The 21,893-nt window shown below is 41.8% G+C and overlaps 2 protein-coding genes across 6 annotated transcripts in view; one reads left to right on the forward strand and one right to left on the reverse strand.

Moving 5' to 3' along the window:
* KDM1B (lysine demethylase 1B) overlaps positions 1-10,648 on the reverse strand; it is an 80,286-nt gene extending 69,638 nt beyond the window's left edge. The window contains exons 1-6 of one of the 3 annotated variants that reach the window (XM_075826591.1): positions 10,551-10,648; positions 10,061-10,172; positions 9,491-9,615; positions 2,086-2,175; positions 1,898-2,009; positions 699-815 (exon numbers count right to left, since the gene is read on the reverse strand). In XM_075826591.1, the coding sequence (XP_075682706.1) occupies positions 699-815; positions 1,898-2,009; positions 2,086-2,175; positions 9,491-9,615; positions 10,061-10,159 (543 nt within the window). In that variant the 5' untranslated portion in view covers positions 10,160-10,172; positions 10,551-10,648. The other 2 variants (XM_075826590.1, XM_075826588.1) reach the window with 2 other exon arrangements.
* Positions 10,554-21,893, forward strand: part of TPMT (thiopurine S-methyltransferase) — a 31,265-nt gene continuing 19,925 nt past the window's right edge. For 2 of the 3 annotated variants that reach the window (XM_075826592.1, XM_075826593.1), the window contains exon 1: positions 10,555-10,672. The gene's annotated coding sequence lies outside the window, so the exon portion shown is untranslated. Of the gene's footprint in view, positions 10,673-21,893 lie in introns of all 3 variants that reach the window. The other variant, XM_075826594.1, reaches the window with a different exon arrangement.

Here is a 21,893-nt window from a genome sequence, read left to right on the forward strand (position 1 = left end):
TTTCCGTAACTCCCATAGAACTGAACAGTAGTTACGGAAGCAGCGTAGCTCGCATGCTACGCTGCTTCCGTAACGGCCATTCACTACTATAGGAGTTAGAGAAACAGCGTAGTTACGCTGTTTCAGTAACTCCACATGCAACCAAGTGGCCGCTGGTTCAAGTCCCCTAGGGGGAACTAATAAAATGTGTAAATAAATGTTAGATACATTTTTAGGAGTGTAAAAAAACAAAACAACCTTTTCCCATTTTTCCCCAAGCACAATGTAAAAAATAAAATAATCTCGTCCCGCAACAAAATAAGCCCTCACACCGCTCAATCGATAAAAAAAAAATATAACAAATGTTTTTTGGGCTCTCAGAATGTGGTGAAGCAGAATAAATTATTTTTTAACATAATTTTTTCCTTATTTTCTGTTATCTAAAACCTGGGTGCGTCTTATGGTCAGGTGCGTCTTATAGTCCGAAAAATACGGTACTACATTAAAGTATACTTTCCTATACGATTTGGGTTTATTTTAACAAAAAGTTTTCAAAAGAATAGAAAAATAATGACCATAAGAAACCAATAAGTTGATGGTTTTCATTTTTTAGACTGTACTTACAAAACTATAACTGTGAACTTAAAGCTGTTATAAGCAACTCCTCCACTTTTTGCCTGTAATAGTTTTCATAAATGAAGCTAAATGTCATTTATTACCTTGAGAGCATTATTCAGCTTCATGCCACATCTGTACGTCTTCGCCATTTGCATAGTTAATTGTATCTCCTTTGTTAACTGACGCCATTTCCCACAATCAGGTTTTATGCACTGTACCTAGAAATCATTTGATAAAATGCATTACAATAAAATACAACAAAGGATGCACAAGAGCCATATTTTTCCCAAATGTAGAACATGTCGCAATACACAGTATTTTAAAGGGGACCTGTCCGCTCTCCTGACTGGTCTGTTTTAGTAAATACTTCGCCATTAAATTACGATTCTTTTCTTTTCTATTTTCTTAGAACCCTGTATTGTGTTCTTTCTCCTGATAATCTATGAATAAATTGACAACGGAGTGTTACAATGGGGCATATCCCTATACTGTCTGACACCGTCAAATCAGTGCTGACAATATCAGACTGTGTAGGGACACACCCTATTGATGAGCGGAATGCTAACGCCCATATGTCAATTTATTTATGGACTTCCAGGAGGAATAACAGAGGAACGGTGCAATGCAGAGTTGTAATACAAAATGCTCAAGATTTCTTATTTTATGAATGAAAGTATTTACTAAAACCTGTAACGTCTGAACATACCCTAATACATAAGATAGCCGGAAGAGGTAAATAACCTACTGGACACTAGGTATGAAACAATTAACCCCTTCACAACCCTAGACCACCAGGGAAGTTACGATCACTTCCTTTACAACCCAAGACTACTAGGGATATAGCGATTAAACATTCTACCACCAGATTACACCAGGGATAAAATATTTTAACCTCTAAACCACCATAAATACTATCAATAAACCGTGATCCATCCTAGATCACCATAGATATTACAATTAACCTCCTGGGTACACTAGATCACCAGGGAAATTATCCTTAACTATTACATAACCTGAAATATTCAGAATTAAACTCCAAGCCACTTGTGACCACCAGGAACACAATATAGACCATAAAAGTGTGGTCTGATGGTCAAGACACCCACTGACTTCAAAATCGCCCTAAAAGGGTTTAGTGGGGGCACCTCTTTAACATTCAAAAATGTTAGCAGTGTTGTCAATGAATATTAGCAGAAACGCAGTTTTTTTTGAAAAATTGCTATTAGTAAAGTCCTTATTAACACTCATGATTTAGCTACACAATTTCTATATATATTATCACAATTTCTACGTATCTTACCCAGTATGGAAGCTGCTGGTCAGCCATGAATGCTTTAGGACTTGGTTCACTCTTTCCATTACCTGTCCATATACGCTTCCAAGAAGAATATATTTCGTAACCATCTTTGTGACTAAAGAAAAAACAAATGATGTGTCAAAAGTTGAGCTAAAGGACAGTGACCCTTTAATAATAATATCACTACCTACCTCCTATAGTAGTGATCAAAGCATTCATTGCAGAAATGTTCCCCACAGGAAAGGTGATACCATCTTGATGTGTAACCATTCTTTGCACACCTGAAATTAAAAAATAAAAGTTCATATTTTAACCTCTTGTTAAACCACCGATATATGGATTCTTAAATTGTCTGAGAATTTATGTACAGTTGTAAGAAAAAGGTACGTGAACCCTTTGGCATTACCTGAATTTCTGCACTGATTTTTAATAAAATGTGGTCTTAAATTGAAACCAAATCACAATTCTAGACAACACAATATAACTGAACTGATACACACACACACACACACACACACACACACACACGCAGTGTACTGTTTAATTCTTTTATTGAGCACATGCAGTAAACAGCCACAGTGAAGGATAAAAACTAAGTGAACCTCTGTATTAGGGTATGTTCACACGCAGTGGTTTCAGATGTAATTCGGGCATTTTACGCCTCGAATTACGCCTGAAAAAACGGCTCCATTACGCCTACAAACATCTGCCCATTGCTTTCAATGGGTTTTACGATGTTCTGTTCCCACGAGCCTTTATTTTACGCGTCGCTGTCAAAATAACGGCGCGTAAAATGACGGCTCGTCAAAAGAAGTGCATGTCACTTCTTGGGACGTTTTTTGGAGGCGTTTTTCATTGACTCCATTGAAAAACAGCTCCAAAAACGGCCGTAAAATGCGTTACGAAAAACGCGAGTTGCTACAAAAACATCTGAAAATCAGGAGCTGTTTTTGCCTGAAAACAGCTCCGTATTTTCAGACGTTTTTAGTCACTGCGTGTGAACATACCCCTAGGGTGCAGTCATTTTTTTTTTGCGGGATTAGTTGTACTTTTTAATGTATCATTTTTTGATTAACTTTTATTAACTTTATTTTGGGGGAGGGATAGAAAAAAAACCTAAAATTCTGACATTGTTATATGCGTTTTAAATTCACGCCGTTCACCGTGCGGAGTAAATAACACGTTACCTATATTCCAAGGGTCGGTACGATTCCGACGATACCACATAGGTTTTTTATGTTTTACGACTTTTGAACAATAAAAACACTTTTGAACTAAAACGATTTGTTTTGAGCAGTAATTTTTTATTTTTTCGTTAATGTAGTAATATGAGGGCTTGTTTTTTGCGGGACAAGACGTAGTTTTGAATGGTACTGTTTTGGGGTATATGCGACTTGTTAATTAACTTTTATTATGACTTATTTGGGGGGCAATAGAAAAATAAACGTTCACCTTATGGTTTAAATTACATATTACATTTATTGTTTGGATCATTATGGTCGTGGCGAAATCATATACGTGTACTTTTTTTCTTTTTTACACTTTTACTAAATAAAACCACTTTTTATGGAAAAAATTTATTTTTTTTTACTGTCATTTTTATTTCACATTTATTACTTATTTCATTAGTCCCACTAGGGAACTTTACTATGCAATCTTTAGATCACTGCTATAATGCTTTTGTATACCAGAACATTATTGCCTGTCATCTGACAGACAATCTATTAGGATGTGCCTATGGCGCATCCTAATATGCATATGCCCAGGCCTCCGGCTGCCATGACACCCCATCGGAGGCCCGCGATTGCATTTGTGGGCCGCAGATGGGTGACAGAGGGAGCTCCCTCCCTCTGTAAACAAGTTATAAGCTATTGACCACAGCATTTAACGGGTTAAACTGCCGAGATCCAAGTAAACTTCGACCGCGGTCGTTGAAGCAGGAGCCTGGCTGTCATCAGACAGACGAGCCCCGGCGCCAGCCTGCCCGGGAAACCCGTGCAGGGCTTAGACTGGGCAGCCGTGAAAAGGCGACGGCCTAGCCTAAGGCCCCTTAGCGACCGCAGTGAAAAGGCGTATTGGTGGTCACTAAGGGGTTACTTTCTTGCATTTAAAAATATTTTTCCCATAAGCTTGCATTGTAAAGTTTTCCGCAGCGGAAAAAAAAAAACATACGCCATGTGTAACTGCGCCCTTAAATGGACACTAACTTTTCAAACAACTTATACTAATTGAATAGTATATCGAAGATAGATACACTACCGTTCAAAAGTTTAGGGTCACTTAGAAATTTCCTTATTTTTGAAAGAAAAGCAAATTTTTTTTCAATGAAGATAACATTAAATTAATCAGAAATACACTCTATACATTGTTAATGTGCTAAATGACTATTCTAGCTGCAATCGTCTGGTTTTTAATGCAATATCTACATAGGTGTATAGAGGCCCATTTCCAGCAACCATCACTCCAGTGTTCTAATGGTACATTGTGTTTGCTAACTGTGTTAGAAGGAGAATGGATGATTAGAAAACACTTGAAAACCCTTGTGCAATTATGTTAGCACCGCTGTAAACAGTTTTGCTGTTTAGAGGAGCTATAAAACTGACCTTCCTTTGAGCTAGTTGAGAATCTGGAGCATTACATTTGTGGGTTCGATTAAACTCTCAAAATGGCTAGAAAAAGAGAGCTTTCATGTGAAACTCGACAGTCTATTCTTGTTCTTAGAAATGAAGGCTATTCCATGCGAGAAATTGCCAAGAAACTGAAGATTTCCTACAACGGTGTGTACTACTCCCTTCAGAGGACAGCACAAACAGGCTCTAACCAGAGTAGAAAGAGAAGTTGGAGGCCCCGCTGCACAACTGAGCAACAAGACAAGTACATTAGAGTCTCTAGTTTGAGAAATAAGACGCCTCACAGTTCCTCAACTGGCAGCTTCATTAAATAGTACCCACAAAACGCCAGTGTCAACGTCTACAGTGAAGAGGCGACTCCGGGATGCTGGCCTTCAGGGCAGAGTGTCAAAGAAAAAGCCATATCTGAGACTGGCTAATAAAAGGAAGAGATTAATATGGGCAAAAGCACACAGACATTGGACAGAGGAAGATTGGAAAAAAGTGTTATGGACATACGAATCGAAGTTTGAGGTGTATGGATCACACAGAAGAACATTTGTGAGACGCAGAACAACTGAAAAGATAATGGAAGAGTGCCTGACGCCATCTGTCAAGCATGGTGGAGGTAATGTGATGGTCTGGGGTTGCTTTGGTGCTGGTAAAGTGGGAGATTTGTACAAGGTAAAAGGGATTTTGAATAAGGAAGGCTATCACTCCATTTTGCAACGCCATGCCATACCCTGTGGACAGCGCTTGATTGGAGCCAATTTCATCCGACAACAGGACAATGACCCAAAGCACACCTCCAAATTATGCAAGAACTATTTAGGGAAGAAGCAGGCAGCTGGTATTCTAGCTGTAATGGAGTGGCCAGCGCAGTCGCCAGATCTCAACCCCATAGAGCTGTTGTGGGAGCAGCTTGACCGTATGGTACCCAAGAAGTGCCCATCAAGCCAATCCAACTTGTGGGAGGGCCTTCTGGAAGCATGGGGTGAAATTTCTCCCGATTACCTCAGCAAATTAACAGCTAGAATGCCAAAGGTCTGCAATGCTGTAATTGCTGCAAATGGAGCATTCTTTGCCGAAAGCAAAAGTTTGAAGGAGAAAATTATTATTTCAAATAAAAATCATTATTTCTAACCTTGTCAATGTCTTGACTATATTTTCTAGTCATTTTGCAACTCATTTGATAAATATAGAAGTGTGAGTTTTCATGGAAAACACAAAATTGTCTGGGTGACCCCAAACTTTTGAACGGTAGTGTATGTATATATCTATATCAACTTTGTAAGTTCCTTTGTTAAGAATTTGCAGTTTTATGCATGTCAATTCTGTGTGAAGTTCCTGCCATTAGGTGTCTCCCTTCCGCTAATCAGATGTCCACCTGTTGTCAAGCAAAATACATCCCTAATTACAATTGATGGACTGCAGAAGAGGGTGGAGATGTCTTTCACTGCCTGCTAATAGAAGTCTAGGGAGAGGGGAGGGGGAGCAGAGCGAGTCAGATAGTCAAGCTGCCCATACAAGTTTATAGAGAGGGAGCAGGAGAAAAGACACACGCTGCCCAAACAAGTCTATGGAGAGGGAAGGGTAAAGCAGGAGCAGAGCAAGGCCGAATTCAGACGACCGTAGTATACGCCCGTGATAGGCGGTAAAACAATGGCCGTCACTCGGACGCATGTATTTCAATGGGGCCGTTCAGACGGCTGTTTCAATGGAGCGTGTGAAGGGTCCGTTGAAGAATAGAACATGACCTATTGTCTTCAGTTTTCACAGATCCCTCGATAGACTCAAGTCTATGGGGATCCGTGAAAATGGGACCCGCACATGTGCAACTTGGACATGAAAAACTGCCATTTTATATAGAGATCTGAGAGATAGAAGAGCAGGATTCTCCTCTCCTCAGTGTGCTGTGTATAGAAGACATGACAGCCATTAGGCTCCACCCACTAGTTCAGAGATAACTGATAATTAGGGCTTATTCACACTAACGTATAATACATCCGTGCAACGCGCGTGATTTTCACGCGCCTCGCACGGACCTATATTAGTCATTGGGGCCGTACAGAAGGTCCGTGATAAAACTCACGACATGTCCTATATTTGTGCGTTTTTCGCGCATCACACACCCATTGAAGTCAATGGGTGCGTGAAAATCACGCGCAGCACACGGAAGCACTTCTGTGTGACGCGCGTGATTCGCGCAACAGCATTAAAAACTATGGAAACAGTGTCTTCCCTCCTCTGTTCCCCTTCCCTCCTCTTGTTATACTTAAAACTTGTTGAAACCAAATAAAAACATTTATATAAAAAAATAAAAATAAAAAAACACAAAAAACAATTGCGGAATTGTGGTCTTTTTTTATTGCTCTACTAAAAAAAAAAGTTCAGAAAAGTTAGGCTTCGTTCACATCGGCATTTGGACTCCGTTCAGGGCAGCCGTCGGAGCTTACCGCCAGTGGAACCTATGAATGGAATCCAAACTGAAACCATAGGTTTACATTTGCATCACCATTGAATTCAATGGTGACGGATCCGGTGCAAATAGTTTCCGTTTGTCACCGTTGTTTTTACGGTTCCGTCATTTTGATGTAATCAATACCGTAGTCGACTGCGCTACTCTATCAAAACCGCGGAACCCTTAAACAACGGTTACAAACAGAAACCATTTGCACCAGATGTGTCAGCATTGAAATCAATGTTGATGCAAACGAAAACCTATGGTTTTTGTTTGGTTTCCGTTCATGGATTCCCCTGTCGGAAAAGCTCCTACGGAACCCATAAACGGAGTCCCAACGCAGATGTGAACAAAGCCTTAATAAAAGCATATGTACCTCAAAATGGTGCTAATGAAAAATACAACTCATGTTGAATAAACAAACCCTTATACAGCTATGTCGATGGAAAAATAAAGTTAGAACTCTAAAACGAATGCTTGGTCCCTAAAGCCAAAATAGGCCTGGTCGTTAAGGGGTTAAAGAGGGCCTATCAGTTCTGGGAAACGTCACTAAGTAATAGGAGACCAAAAATAAAAAAGGTCTCACTATATATAGATTAGAATTATTTTAAAATGTCTTCTCTACTTCACTGATAAAAGCTCTGGCCCTTTAAGAGCTGGATGACTTTATCTGAAGGTCTCTCTACAGGTAGCAGTAAAAAGCCAAAAGGTGCCCAACTGCTGCAAAACCAAGGATTGTTTTCGGCTCCACCGCTTGAACAGGTAAAGCACATTGAAACCTGCACAAGCCACGTCCCTGCAAGCCATGCGGCCGAAGACCACATCGCCAAACTGGCAGTTTGTGGTAAAAAAGCATTTGGTTTTGCCGCATGGCACACTACTGCATCATGTACAGGCACCAAAAGTCTCAAAAGATTTAGGCTGCTATGTGAGATTTCCAGGGCAGCCCACTGTGTGTGGTCGGGGGTGACGGAGTGTGCAGCATGTGTACACAGTGAAGATCTCTGCTGTTATATTACTTCTTACTACTGCTGGATGTTGTTATATTACAGCAATGGATTCCTGGGTATTATGGGGCCGGGGAAGGAGATTAGAAGCAGCAGCAGAGGTAAATCCTGTCACAGCGGTCTCTTCAGTGGCTGCTCATGGTTGTGTGTGTATGTAGGGATACTCAGATTAACCTTTTACAAGCAGCTGTCTCCTCCTCTAGCAGATTAACCCTTTACAAACTGCGGTATCCCCTTGTCCTTTAGCAGGTTAAACCTTTTTACGACAAGCTGTGTCATCCTCCTCTAGCAGAGCTGCGTAAGGCACAGGAAAATCTTATTAAATGGCTGATAAATAACAATAATCTGTATAACGTAGCTGGAAGTGAGGATTTTTTTTTTTTTTTACCAGTTTGCGTTTCGCTGATTCGCTGCTCATTACAATGCGTTGGAGAATTCATTCACCAGGTTTGAGATTCATTTTTGGCAAATTTGTAAGAATTCTCCCAGTCTATTCTATGGACCAGCGAATCGATAAAACAGCAGAACGGGTGAATGGATTCGCTCACGCCCAATCCTGACCACGAGGCTCCACTTTGCTATGGACTAAGCTCCCCCCTTACAATTGGTACCTCCCAGAAAAGAGAATCTCACAAGATTTGGAGGTCACTGATGAAATAAGTAGCACTGTGTCCAGTAAGGGGGGATTCACACGAACGTGATTTTCGTCCGTGAAGCCTGCGTGGTTTTCACACGCGTCGCACGGACCTATGCAAGTCTAAGGGGCAGTGCAGACAGTCCGTGAGTTTTGTGCAGCGTGAGTCCGCTGTGTAAAACTCACGACATGTTCTATATTTAGGCGTTTTTCGCGCATCACGCACCCATTGAAGTCAATGGGTGTGTGAAAATCACGCATGCCCCGCGGAAGCACTTCCGTGGGACAAGCTTTATTCGCGCAACAGAGGTAAAAGAATGAATGTAAACAGAAAAGCACCACGTGCTTTTCTGTTTACAAACATCCAAACGGAGTGTCATAATGATGGCGGCTGTGCGAAAAGCACGCAGCCGCGCATCCATATGAACAGGACACACGGAGCTGACACGCTGCTGCCGTGCAAAATGCAGCGTTTTGTGCGCGCGCTAAACGCTCACGTTCGTCTGAATCCGCCCTAACACGGAGGTTTGGATTTCTTGCGAATGTCAGGTCGTGGCAACATGCGGGTCGCAACGCACTTTCATTACGTGCTACGTGGCCAAAGTTGCCATGTAGCCTAGGTCTATGGTTGATTTTTGTCCTTTTCTCAGAGCCGATAGGTCCTCTTCAACGCTGAGGAGCCATTTCTATGGATTCTCCGCCGTCTTTGTTCTGGCATGTGTCCCTAGTTGTTAAGAACCTATGTGACTCCTTACAACTGAGAAAAACGGGCATGTTTTGGAGAGGAGGCGATACAATGTGCCCAACACCAAATTTTGGATGCCATTACCAGGTAATAATAAAAGCTACAATATCGTTGGTATTCCAGGTTAGCGGGAGTCTTACCTTTCAGCAGCACTGGCAAAGCAAACTGGACACGTTGCCGTACACCCTGCCTTCTCACATTTCCTATACTTCTTCTCTAAGAAATCCTCGTCGTCTTCTACCGTTTCGCTCGCCTTTTTCCGCACCTAATCCAAGCCATAATAGACCATTAGTACGTGTATTACCCTTCAGAATAGAGGACAGGCAAAAGGCATAAAACAGAAATAAAGGTCCATTTACATGAGCAGATAACCGGTCAGATACAAAACACCAACAATAATCGCTTAATGTATGTAAGTGAAGCGACTGAGCGCCCAGTAATACAACGCTTATTAACAGTGTGAAAACATACGGTTAACCGTTATGACTTTATGTAAAGATTAAATTATTAAGCAGGCGTATTCTACGAATATACTACAGGTGTGAACGTTCCATTAAGTCACCGATGAATTTGTAAACATTATGGAGCCGATAACGTTTCATGTATATGCGTGCCTGTAATAACCGTTAGGGTCGTATCGGCGATGGCTAATATGAATATCGGGTTGTGTAAATGGGTCTTTGGGTATGAAAAGGAAGAGTGAACGCCACCTGTCGTCCAGACGATCGCACAGGAAGGTTGTCAGGTGAAGGGTCAGCTGGGGTGGTGGTGGTGGTCTTTTTCTTCGCTCTGCCTTTAGATCCAGACATGGTGGTAGATCACCTAGAAAGATACAGTAGATCACGTGATTGTTTGTGCTTAGCACGTGATGTTAGATGTACAGGGCAGGCATTGACGATTCCGTGCTGCCAGTCTTCCCTACACCAGGACTGCAGTTCTTCCCGCTGCTGGTTACCTATGATCACAGCAGTGAGAGGTGCCCGGACTGTCAGGCCACTCGCATATGTCGGGGCTTCTGCTCAGTGCTGCTGGATACACAATTTCCCGGGGTTCTCTGGAGGATGACTGTAATTAATGTGACACTAATGGAAAGGGGTGGAGCTATTACTTAACCCTTTCTGTGCGGATTTTCACGGCGTAACATTTACTGCACGACTCTGGAGGGGTTTCTTCCGGGAAGCAGCAGTAGCAGCAACTCACTTGTACTCAGCGACCTCCCCCTCTCCCAGTAAACTTGACGTCGGACGTCACGACGTAGGTTATGTCGTCTGACGTGCGGCGCTCAACGTCAGATATAGGATATAGGTACCGATTCTTGAAAGGTACGCGGGCTGGGTGTCTATGGTGGTGAATGTGGCTGAATACAGGAATGGGGCTGCTGCACGCATACGGGTTGTGTTTATCTGATGCATTTAACCTCTTCATTACCACGATATTTACCCCTCCCCTTAAAGGGCCACTGTCATTAAAAACAGAAGTAACATCTCACGGAGACATGTCAGACGTTGTGGTCGGTAGGGTCTGGGCACCACCTCTATTGGTCACAACTTGACAATATTAGAATTATTACTAGATGTGCTGGGGACATTAGAACAAACAATCTGGTCTTTAACCCCTTCAGGACCCAGACACTTTTGCACCAAATGACACAGCCTCATTTTTTAAATCTGACGTGTTACTTTATGTGGTAATAACGTTGGAATGCTTTTACCTATCCAAGCGATTCTGAGATTGTTTTCTCGTGACATATTGTACTTTAAGTTAGTGAAAAAATTTGGTCGATATATTCAATATTTTTGTGTGAAAAACACCAAAATTTAGAGAACATTTGCAAAAAATTAGCATTTTCTAAATTCAAATGTATCTGCTTGTAAGACAGGCTATTATACCACACAAAATAGTTACTAGTTAACATCCCCCATGTGTCTACTTTAGATTGGCATAGTTTTTTGAACATCCTTTTATTTTTCTAGGACGTCACAAGGCTTATAAGTTTAGCAGCAATTTCTCACATTTTCAAGAAAATTTCAAAAGCCTATTTTTTTAGGGATTAGTTCAGTTCTGAAGTGGCTTTGAGGGCCTTATATATTAGGAACCCCACAAATCACCCCATTTTAAAAACTGCACCCCTTAAAGTACTCAAAACAGCATTTAGAAAGTTTCTTAACCCTTTATGCGTTTCACAGGAATTAAAACAAAGTGGAGGGAAATTTGCAAATTTCATTTTTTTTTGCAGAAATTCAATTTTAATCAATTTTTCCTGTAATACTGAAGGTTTTTACCAGAGAAACACAACTGAATATTTATTGCCCTGATTCTGAAGTTTTTAGAAATATCCCACATGTGACCCTAGTGTGCTACTGGAATGAAACACAGGCCTCAGAAGCAGAGGAGCACCCAGTGGATTTTTGGGCCTTCCTTTTCTTAAATTATATTTCAGGCACCATGTCAGGTTAGAAGAGGTCTTGTGGTGCAAAAATAAAAGAAACACCCCAAAAAAGACCCCATTTTGGAAACTACACCGCTTGAGGAATTCATATAGGGGTGTAATGAGCATTTTGACCCCACAGGTGTTTCATAGATTTCATTAGAATTGGGCAGTGAAAATGAAAAATTACATTATTTTCCAATAAGATGTAGCTTTAACGCAAAATGTTTAATTTCTTTCAACAAATAAATGAGGAGAAGCACCCCAACATTTGTAAAGCAACTTCTCCAGAGTACGGAAATATCAAACATGTGGTCACAAACGGCTGTTTGGGGAAGCGGCAGGTCTCAGAAGGGAAGGCACGCCATTTAGCTTTTGGAGTACAGATTTTGCCGGCTTGATTTCTTTGCACCATGTCGCATTTGTAAAGCTCCTAAGGTACCAGTACAGTGTTAACCCCCCAAAAGTGACTCCATTTGGGAAACTACACCCCTAAAGGAATTCAACTAGGGGTGTAGTGAGCATTTTGACCCCCCAGGTGTTTCATAGATTTCCTTAGAATTGGGCAGTAAACATGAAAAATTTCATTTTTTTCCACTAAGACGTAGCTTTAGATAAAAATGTTTATTTTTCTCATCAAATAAAGGAGAAAAATCACTGTAACATTTGTAAAGCAACTTCTCCAGAGTACGGAAATACCCCATATGTGGTAATAAAGTACTGTATGAATACACATCAGGGCTCAGAAGGGAAGGAGCGCCATTTGGCTTTTGGAGAGCAGATTTTGCTGGATTGGTTTTTCTGCACCATGTCGCTTTTGCAAAGCCCCTTAGGTAGCAGTACAGTGGAAACTACCCAAAAGTGACTCCATTTGGCAAACTACACCCATTGAGGAATTAATCTAGGGGTGTAGTGAGCATTTTGACTCCACAGGTGTTTCATAGATTTCATTAGAATTGGGCAGTGAAAATGAAAAATCACATTATTTTCCAATAAGATGTAGCTTTACCTCAAAATGTTTATTTTTTTTCAACAAATAAATGATGAAAAGCACCATAACATTTGTAAAGCAACTTCTCCAGAGTACGGAAATACCCAACATGTGGTCATAAACTGCTGTTTGGGCAGCAGGACTCAGAAGGGAAGGCACGCCATTTAGCTTTTGGAGTACAGATTTTGCTGGTTTGATTTCTCGGCACCATGTCGCATTTGTAAAGCTCCTAAGGTACCTGTACAGTGCAAAAAAAGTGACTCCATTTGGCAAACTACACCCATTGAGGAATTCATCTAGGGGTGTAATGAGCATTTTGACCCCACAGGTGTCTCATATTTTATTAGAAATGGGCAGTGAAAATGAAAAATTACATTATTTTCCAATAAGACGCAGCATTGGTTCAAAATCTTTCATTTTCTCATCAAATAAAGGAGAAAAAGCGCCGTAACATTTGTAAAGCAACTTCTTCAGAGTACGTAAATACACAACATGTGGTCATAAACTGCTATTTGGACACACAGCAACGCTCTAAAGGGAAGGAGCGCCATTTAGTATTTGGAGTGGAGATTTTACAAGATTCGTTTTTTGACCCCACGTTGCATTGAGCTATAGTACCAGTACAGTGGTACCCCCGATAAATTACCCCGTTTTGGAAACTAGATCCCTCAAAGAATTTATCTAGGGGTGTAGTGAGCATTTTGACCGCACAAGTGTTTTGCAAAAATGAGTAAACAATAGATGTTGCAGATTGAAAATTGCTGTTTTCCACAGATATGCCATTTCAGTGCCCAATGTGTTGTGCCCAGCTTGTACTACCGTAGACACACATCCCATAAATTGTTAAGCAGGTTCTCCAGAATACAGTAATACCCCATATGTGGTCATAAATTGCCGTTTGTGTACACGGCCAGGCTCAGTTGGACCACCATTTGGCTTTTGAAGCGCAGATTTTGCTTGGTGTTTTAGTGGTATTTTATCTTATACCGTATAAGTGCTACCGTATAAGTGCTACTACATCCCGTGGAATGTCTATTCACTGTCTAAACACTTCAGTATTGTTAATGTGTTCGTATAAGACAGCACATAGTGATCTAAAAGGAGCCCTATGCGCTGCCTAAATGAATGGACAGAAGTGCATGACGCTGATTGGTCACTGATTGGTCAGCGTCATACACTCCCCTGTACAACGCCCACTTGGTCTAAAGTAAAAACACGCCCACTTGGGCATTAAGAAACTCATTAGCATAAATCGAATATCGCTAATAAAGTGGTGAAAATAGATCGTTTTTTTAAATAAAAAGCACTGCTGTCACCTACATTATAGCGCCCATCTCCTTATGTAGGAGATAGGACACTTATAATGTGGTGACAGAGCCTCTTTAAAGCTACTTAAAACAACTTTTAAATTGACTATTATAAAAAAAAATTAAAACATTTTATACTTTTTACGATACAGCTTTTATGCAACCTGTGTACATAGAAGCTGTATCCTTCCATCAAAGCCGATTCAGTCAGGTCAGCTGAACTGACGGCTCCGAAGAAAAGTCCTTATCAAGAAATTGACTTTAAATATAGAAAAATATTAAAACATGACACAAAATCCACTGTTCCACGTGTATCATGCAGCCCCCTTTGTCAGGAATACTCGTAGCTAACCACTCCCTGCAGCACCCTGCCACCGCCTCCACATCGCTCAGCTCCGCAGACAGCCACGAATAGAAGGAGAAGGACAGATATGGAAGACATCACAGGACAGCACAAAAAAAGCAGAAGCCCATAGGGGTGGTGAGTCCAGGGGTGGCACCCCGTGGACTCCCCATACATTTGGCAGTACCATTTAAAAAAGTGCCACCAAACATAAACCCTGAATGCAGTGTGATTTAAATGTTTTAGCAAAGAATTCCAAAATACGTCCATTTGTAGTTTTTTTTTTGCCGTCGCCCAATGCCACAGATCTGGCAACCTCAATGTGCGGAGATAGATGATGTATCAGCGGTGACCACCACTCACATGTCAGTATGGTGCCCTTAGCTAATTCATCTGACTGGCTGTAGATTTGATTCTACTAGCCAGTGAGATAACCCAAACAGCCAGTGCAGTCTATGTAGTTCTAGTGTTGAACTGTTAGGCTGTGTTCACACGAGCATGTTACGTCCGTAATGGACGGAACGTATTTCGGCCGCAAGTCCCGGACCGAACACAGTGCAGGGAGCCGGGCTCCTAGCATCAGTTATGTACGACGCTAGGAGTCCCTGCCTCTCCGTAGAACTACTGTCCCGTACTGAAAACATGATTACAGTACGGGACAGTTGTCCTGCAGCGAGGCAGGGACTCCTATCATCATAGATAACTATGATGCTAGGAGCCCGGCTCCCTGCACTGAGTTCGGTCCGGGACTTCCAGCCGAAATACGTTCCATCCTTTACGGACGTAACATGCTCGTGTGAACCCAGCCTTAGGGTATATTCCCATAGGGCATACCCATAAAGCACACAGCGTATCGGCCCTGGAATTCCGTCCGAAAAACCGCACCAAATTGTAGTGAAGTTTTTCGGCCGGAATGTCCGCTGCGGAAAACAGCAGGTAAAAAAAAACAAAAAACATACTTAGGCGAAATTCACACGAACGCAGCGTTTTTTGCGCGTTGCAGTTCAGTGTGTCATAAGTGTTTGCTGCATGGCTGCGTGATTTTCGCGCATATACCATCCTTATGACACGCGGTTTTGAGGTTTAGAAAAAGAAATGAAGGAGGTGGTTTTATTTTTCCCTTCATTTCTTGATCTACTGTTGCGCGAATCACACGCAGCACACGGAAGTGCGTCAGTGTGCTGCGAGTGATTTTCACGCACCCATTGACTTCAATGGGTACGTGATGCGCAAAAAACGCTCAGTTATAGGACATGTCGTGAGTTTCATGCAGCGGAGACGCTGCGTGAAAAACACGGAATGTCTGAATGTCCCCATTGCCTTATATAGGTCCGTGCGACGCGGTATCATGGATGTGAAACACGTTCGTGTAAATAAGGCCTTACCCTCTGACGTCCTGCAGCCCAGCCTCCTGGGATGACGTTTTATCCTAAGTCACCGCTGCAGCCAATCTGCGGAAAACTGCACAGAAAAAAAAATTGGATACTTACCATGGCGATGCATCCCTATGACGTTCTGCAGCCCTGGGATGACTTTTCATCCCATGTGACCACTCCCAGGAGGCCACATGGGCGAAGAAACACAGAATTCTGGGTAAGTATAAGATTATTATTTTTTTTTTCCTGAGTGGATTTTTTCCAGGGGAATCGCCGCTTTTAAGGGTATGTGCACACACACTAATTACGTCCGTAATTGACGGACGTATTTCGGCCGCAAGTACCGGACCGAACACAGTGCAGGGAGCCGGGCTCCTAGCATCATACTTATGTACGATGCTAGGAGTTCCTGCCTCTCCGTGGAACTGCTGTCCCGTACTGAAAACATGATTACAGTACGGGACAGTTGTCCTGCAGCGAGGCAGGGACTCCTAGCGTCGTACATAAGTATGATGCTAGGAGCCCGGCTCCCTGCACTGTGTTCGGTCCGGGACTTGCGGCCGAAATACGTCCGTCAAATACGGACGTAATTAGTGTGTGTGCACATACCCTCACTCCGCAAAAAAACTATCTGCTATTCGTTGCGGGTTTTACCTCCCCATTGCATTCAATAGGGAAAACCTGCAACTCAAAAACAGTGATTACGCAAATACGATTGATATGCCGTGGATTAAAAAGCTGCACCGCAGGTCAATTTCTGACGGTATTTACGCTACGTGTGAACTAACCCTTAGGCCAGGTTCCCACATAGCGGAAACGCTACAGAATTTCCACAACGGAATTCTGTGTGGAAATTCCGCAGCATTTACAGTAGCAGCAAAGTGGATACGATTTTGAAAATCGCACGTTCCCATACATTTCCAACATGTCGGCAGCGCAACTCCCTGTTTACAAACAGAGATGTTCTGCCGACGACAATAATATTTTGTGTAGCATAAACCATACGATCAGCCGATGAACGAGCAAACGCGGGTTCATCAGCTGATCGTTGCCCTGTTTCCCCAAGGCAATTGGGAACGAGTGTTCACAAAAACGCTTGTTTGCCCGATAATTGGCCCGTGTAAAAGGCACGTATACTTTTATAACCGGTAGTCATCATTGAGAGAGACTAATAATGGACTAATTGTAAATAAGCAGCAACGTCTTGAAAAAGACATAGATTAATATTGTAGTTATATTTCAGTTGTCCATAATCAGACACATCAGTTGCAATTTATTGCAGTCAAATATTAAAGCGGTTGTCTCATCACAGACAACCTACATCATATGAGAGCCAGCTTCTAAAAGCCCATGGCCCTGTTCACACAGAGTTTTTTTGCAAGCCATTCCGTTATGTGTGGACAAATCCCTTAGTGACCACCAATACACCTGTTCACGGCGGTCACTATAGGGCCTTAGCCTAGGCCGTCTCCTTTTCACGGCGGCCCAGTCTTAGGGCGGATTTACACGAACGTGATTTGCATCCGTGCAACCCGCGTGAATTTCACGTGAGTCGCACGGACCTATGCACGTCTATGGGGCAGTGCAGACTGTCCGTGATTTTTGCGCAGCGTGAGTCCGCTGCGTAAAACTCACGACAGGTTCTATATTTCGCCATTTTCCGCGAATCACGCACCCATTGAAGTCAATGGGTGCGTGAAAATCACGTGCACTACACGGAAGTACTTCCGTGGGACGCGCGTTATTCGCGCAACAGCAGTAAAAAAATGAATGTAAACAGAAGAGCACTACGTGCTTTTCGGTTTACAAACATCCAAACGGAGTGTAATTAATGATGGCGGCTGCGCGAAAAGCACGCAGCCGCGCACCATATGAACATGACACACGGAGCTGTTAAGTGCCTTTTGCTCACGCAAAACGCCGCGTTTTTTGCGTGCGCAAAACGCATACACTCGTGTAAATCCGACCTAAGCCCTGAACGGGTGTCCAGTGCAGGCTGGAGTCGGGGCTCGGCTGTCTAATGACAGCCAGGCTCCTGCTCCAACGACCGCGATCGAAGTTTACTCAGATCGCGGCCATTTAACCCGTTAAATGCTGCGGTCAATAGCAACAGCGGCATTTAAATAGTTTACAGATGGAGGGAGCTCCCTCTCACCCATCGGCGGACCGCAAATGCAGCCGGGTGCCTGATAAAAGCCCTCAGGTCTGAATCAGTGTAAATCCGACAGGCAATAATGCTTTGGTATACGAAGTATACCAAAGCATTATAGCAGCGATCTAAAGATCGCATAGTAAAGTCCCCTAGTGGAAATAAAAAAAGAAGTCATAAATGTGAAATAAAAATTACAGTAAAAAAATCAATTTGTTTCCATAAAAAGTGGTTTTAGTAAAAGTGTAAAAAATTTATAAAAGTACACATATATGGTATCGCCGCGACTGTAATGACCCAAACAATAAAGTTAATATGTAATTCAAACTGCAAGGTGAACACCGTAATAAAAAACACACAAAAAACCAAAGGCGAAATTGCTATTTTTTCCCATTGCCCCTCAAAAAAGTCATAATAAAAGTTAATCAATAAGTCCCATGTACCCAAAAACAGTACCAACCAAAACTACGTCAAGCCCAAAAAAATCACTACATTGGAAGGAAACATAAAAAAATGACGGCTCTTGGAAAGCGACGATGCAAAAACAAATAATTTTAGTTCAAAAGTGTTTTTACTGTGCAATTATCGTAAAACATAGAAAACCTCTACATATGTGGTATCGCCGTAATCGTACCGACCCATAGAACAAAGGTAACGTGTTATTTATGCCGCACAGTGAACGTCGTAAATTTAAAACGCATAGAACAATGGCAGAATTTCAGGGACTTTTTCTATTCCCCGGCAAAAAAAAGTCAATAAAAGTTAATCAAAATATTATATGTACCCCAAAATGGCGTCATTAAAAATGACAAACTAATCCCGCAAAAAAAAACCTTCCTTATACAGCTATGTCGTCAGAAAATTAAAAAAGTTATAGCTCTTTGAATCTTTTTGATGAAAAAAATAGCTTGGTCATTAGGGCCTAAAATAGGCTGGTCACTAAGGGGTTAAAGAAGCACTTTTTTTTTTTTTTACACATATATGGCTAACTCACCAGCAATATTCTAGCAGTGTAATTTGTTTCTTCCCAGCTGAGTTGCATCCATGCATTTTGAGCCTTTTTATTATGGGGAGTTGTCATGTGATCTCAGTCTGACCACCAAAATAGACCATGTACTCATGTGTAGACAGGAGGTTAGGCTCTCCCGTGTGGTTGACTTCCTGTGAACTACCAGATTACGTAATCGCCAATAAAATCCCAGTCCGGAGACCTCCCAATCCAGCTCCACATTCCATGTTCCTCTGTATGTTCCCCATGCATATAGTGCTGCTGAAAATAATATTTCTTCCCTGTCTAAGGGAGCAGGATTGCAGTGATATAATAGGTGAGTCCATACAATGATTAGCTGCAGAGTCATACAACTCCCCTGGCTCACACTAAGGGCCTAATTCACGTGAATCTCGTCTGTGTGCTGTGCATTGAAACAACGCAGAGCACACAACCTTATTGATTTCAATGGGGCTATTCACACATTTGCTGCGTGAAAACTCACACGAGTCCGTTGTGTGAAACTCACTGCATGTCCTATATTGGTGCGTTTTCACGCACCTATGTGCCCATTGAAGTCGGTGGGTGCGTGTAAACCACACAAGGCACACGGATGCACATCCGTGTGCTCTGCATGATTTGCACATCAATTCCATTGAAAAAAAAACGCATGCCACTCACAAAGCACACTGATGCAATAACGCAACGCACGCATTTTTTTATTACGCATAAATCTGTCATGCTCGTGCTAATGTGGCCTAACTGTCTATACTATCTGTGTGTGCAGTGAGTCCAGTGTATTGCTATGAGATGCTGCTCTTCACTGCCTCCTGTGTAATTACTGATTGGAGAAACCTATCACAAGCAAAAGGCAGAGGAGACAGGGTGAAGCTACATTATTATTTTTTCCCTGTCTAGGGACCAGAGGCATGGCCCGAGGCTGGCCTAGCAGATGCCTGTCCGTTTTACACGGACATTCAGAAATACACTGCAATGCAGAAGTATTGCAGTGTATTATAAAGGTGATCGAATGAGTGGGACTAGTAAAAAAGTAAGAAAAAGTTTAATAAATAAAAACCCACTTTTTCCCCTTACAAAATGCTTTATTATTAAAAAAAAAAAAGTTACACATACTTGGTATCTCCGCGTCCGTAACGACCCCAAATATACAGTTACTGCATTTAAGTTGCACGGCGAACGCCGTAAGAAAAAAAAATGCAAGAATTGCTATTTTCTGTGAATCCTGTCTTAAAAAAAAAATTTGATAAAAAGTGATCAAACATTCGCATGCACTCCAAAATGGTACTAATAAAAACTACAAGTAGTCCCGCAAAACAAAGCCCTCATACAACTGCAGACAGAAAAATAAAAAAGTTATGGCTCTTCAAATATGGAGACACAAAAACAAATAATTTTGAAAAAAAAAAAAAGGGTTTTTAATGTGTAAAAGTAGTAAAACATACAAAATCTATATAAATTTGGTATCGTTGCAATTGTAACAACCCTCTGAATAAAGTTATTGTGTTATTTATACCACACGGTAAATTTAGGACGCAAAAAAAGCTTGGCGAAATTGCTTGTTTTTTTTCTATTCCCCCCCTCAAAAAAGTTAATAAAAGGTAATCAATAAATTATACGTACCCCAATTTGGTGCTAATAAAAAATACAAATTGTACTGCAAAAAACAAGACCTTTATACAGCTATGTCGTCGCAAAAATAAAAAAAAGTTATAGCTCTTTGAGTCGATGGAAAAACTTAAAAAATGGCTTGGTCATTAAGGCCTAAAATAGGCTGGTCACTAAGGGGTTAATATATATACACTACCGTTCAAAAGTTTGGGGTCACCCAGACAATTTTGTGTTTTCCATGAAAACTCACACTTATATTCATCAAATGAGTTGCAAAATGACTAGAAAATATAGTCAAGACATTGACAAGGTTAGAAATAATGATTTTTATTTGAAATAATAATTTTCTCCTTCAAACTTTGCTTTCGTCAAAGAATGCTCCATTTGCAGCAATTACAGCATTGCAGACCTTTGGCATTCTAGCTGTTAATTTGCTGAGGTAATCGGGAGAAATTTCACCCCATGCTTCCAGAAGCCCCTCCCACAAGTTGGATTGGCTTGATGGGCACTTCTTGCGTACCATACGGTCAAGCTGCTCTCACAACAGCTCTATGGGGTTGAGATCTGGTGACTGCGCTGGCCACTCCATTACAGATAGAATACCAGCTGCCTGCTTCTTCCCTAAATAGTTCTTGCATAATTTGGAGGTGTGCTTTGGGTCATTGTCCTGTTGTAGGATGAAATTGGCTCCAATCAAGCGCTGTCCACAGGGTATGGCATGGCGTTGCAAAATGGAGTGATAGCCTTCCTTATTCAAAATCCCTTTTACCTTGTACAAATCTCCCACTTTACCAGCATCAAAGCAACCCCAGACCATCACATTACCTCCACCATGCTTGACAGATGGCGTCAGGCACTCTTCCAGCATCTTTTCAGTTGTTCTGCGTCTCACAAATGTTCTTCTGTGTGATCCAAACACCTCAAACTTCGATTCGTCTGTCCATAACACTTTTTTCCAATCTTCCTCTGTCCAATGTCTGTGTGCTTTTGCCCATATTAATCTTTTCCTTTTATTAGCCAGTCTCAGATATGGCTTTTTCTTTGCCACTCTACCCTGAAGGCCAGCATCCCGGAGTCGCCTCTTCACTGTAGACATTGACACTGGCGTTTTGCGGGTACTATTTAATGAAGGTGCCAGTTGAGGACCTGTGAGGCGTCTATTTCTCAAACTAGAGACTCTAATGTACTTGTCTTGTTGCTCAGTTGTGCAGCGGGGCCTCCCACTTCTCTTTCTACTCTGGTTAGAGCCTGTTTGTGCTGTCCTCTGAAGGGAGTAGTACACACAGTTGTAGGAAATCTTCAGTTTCTTGGCAATTTCTCGCATGGAATAGC

Source organism: Rhinoderma darwinii, chromosome 5 (genome assembly GCF_050947455.1).
Source record: "Rhinoderma darwinii isolate aRhiDar2 chromosome 5, aRhiDar2.hap1, whole genome shotgun sequence".
In the NCBI taxonomy this organism is placed as follows: domain Eukaryota; kingdom Metazoa; phylum Chordata; class Amphibia; order Anura; family Rhinodermatidae; genus Rhinoderma; species Rhinoderma darwinii.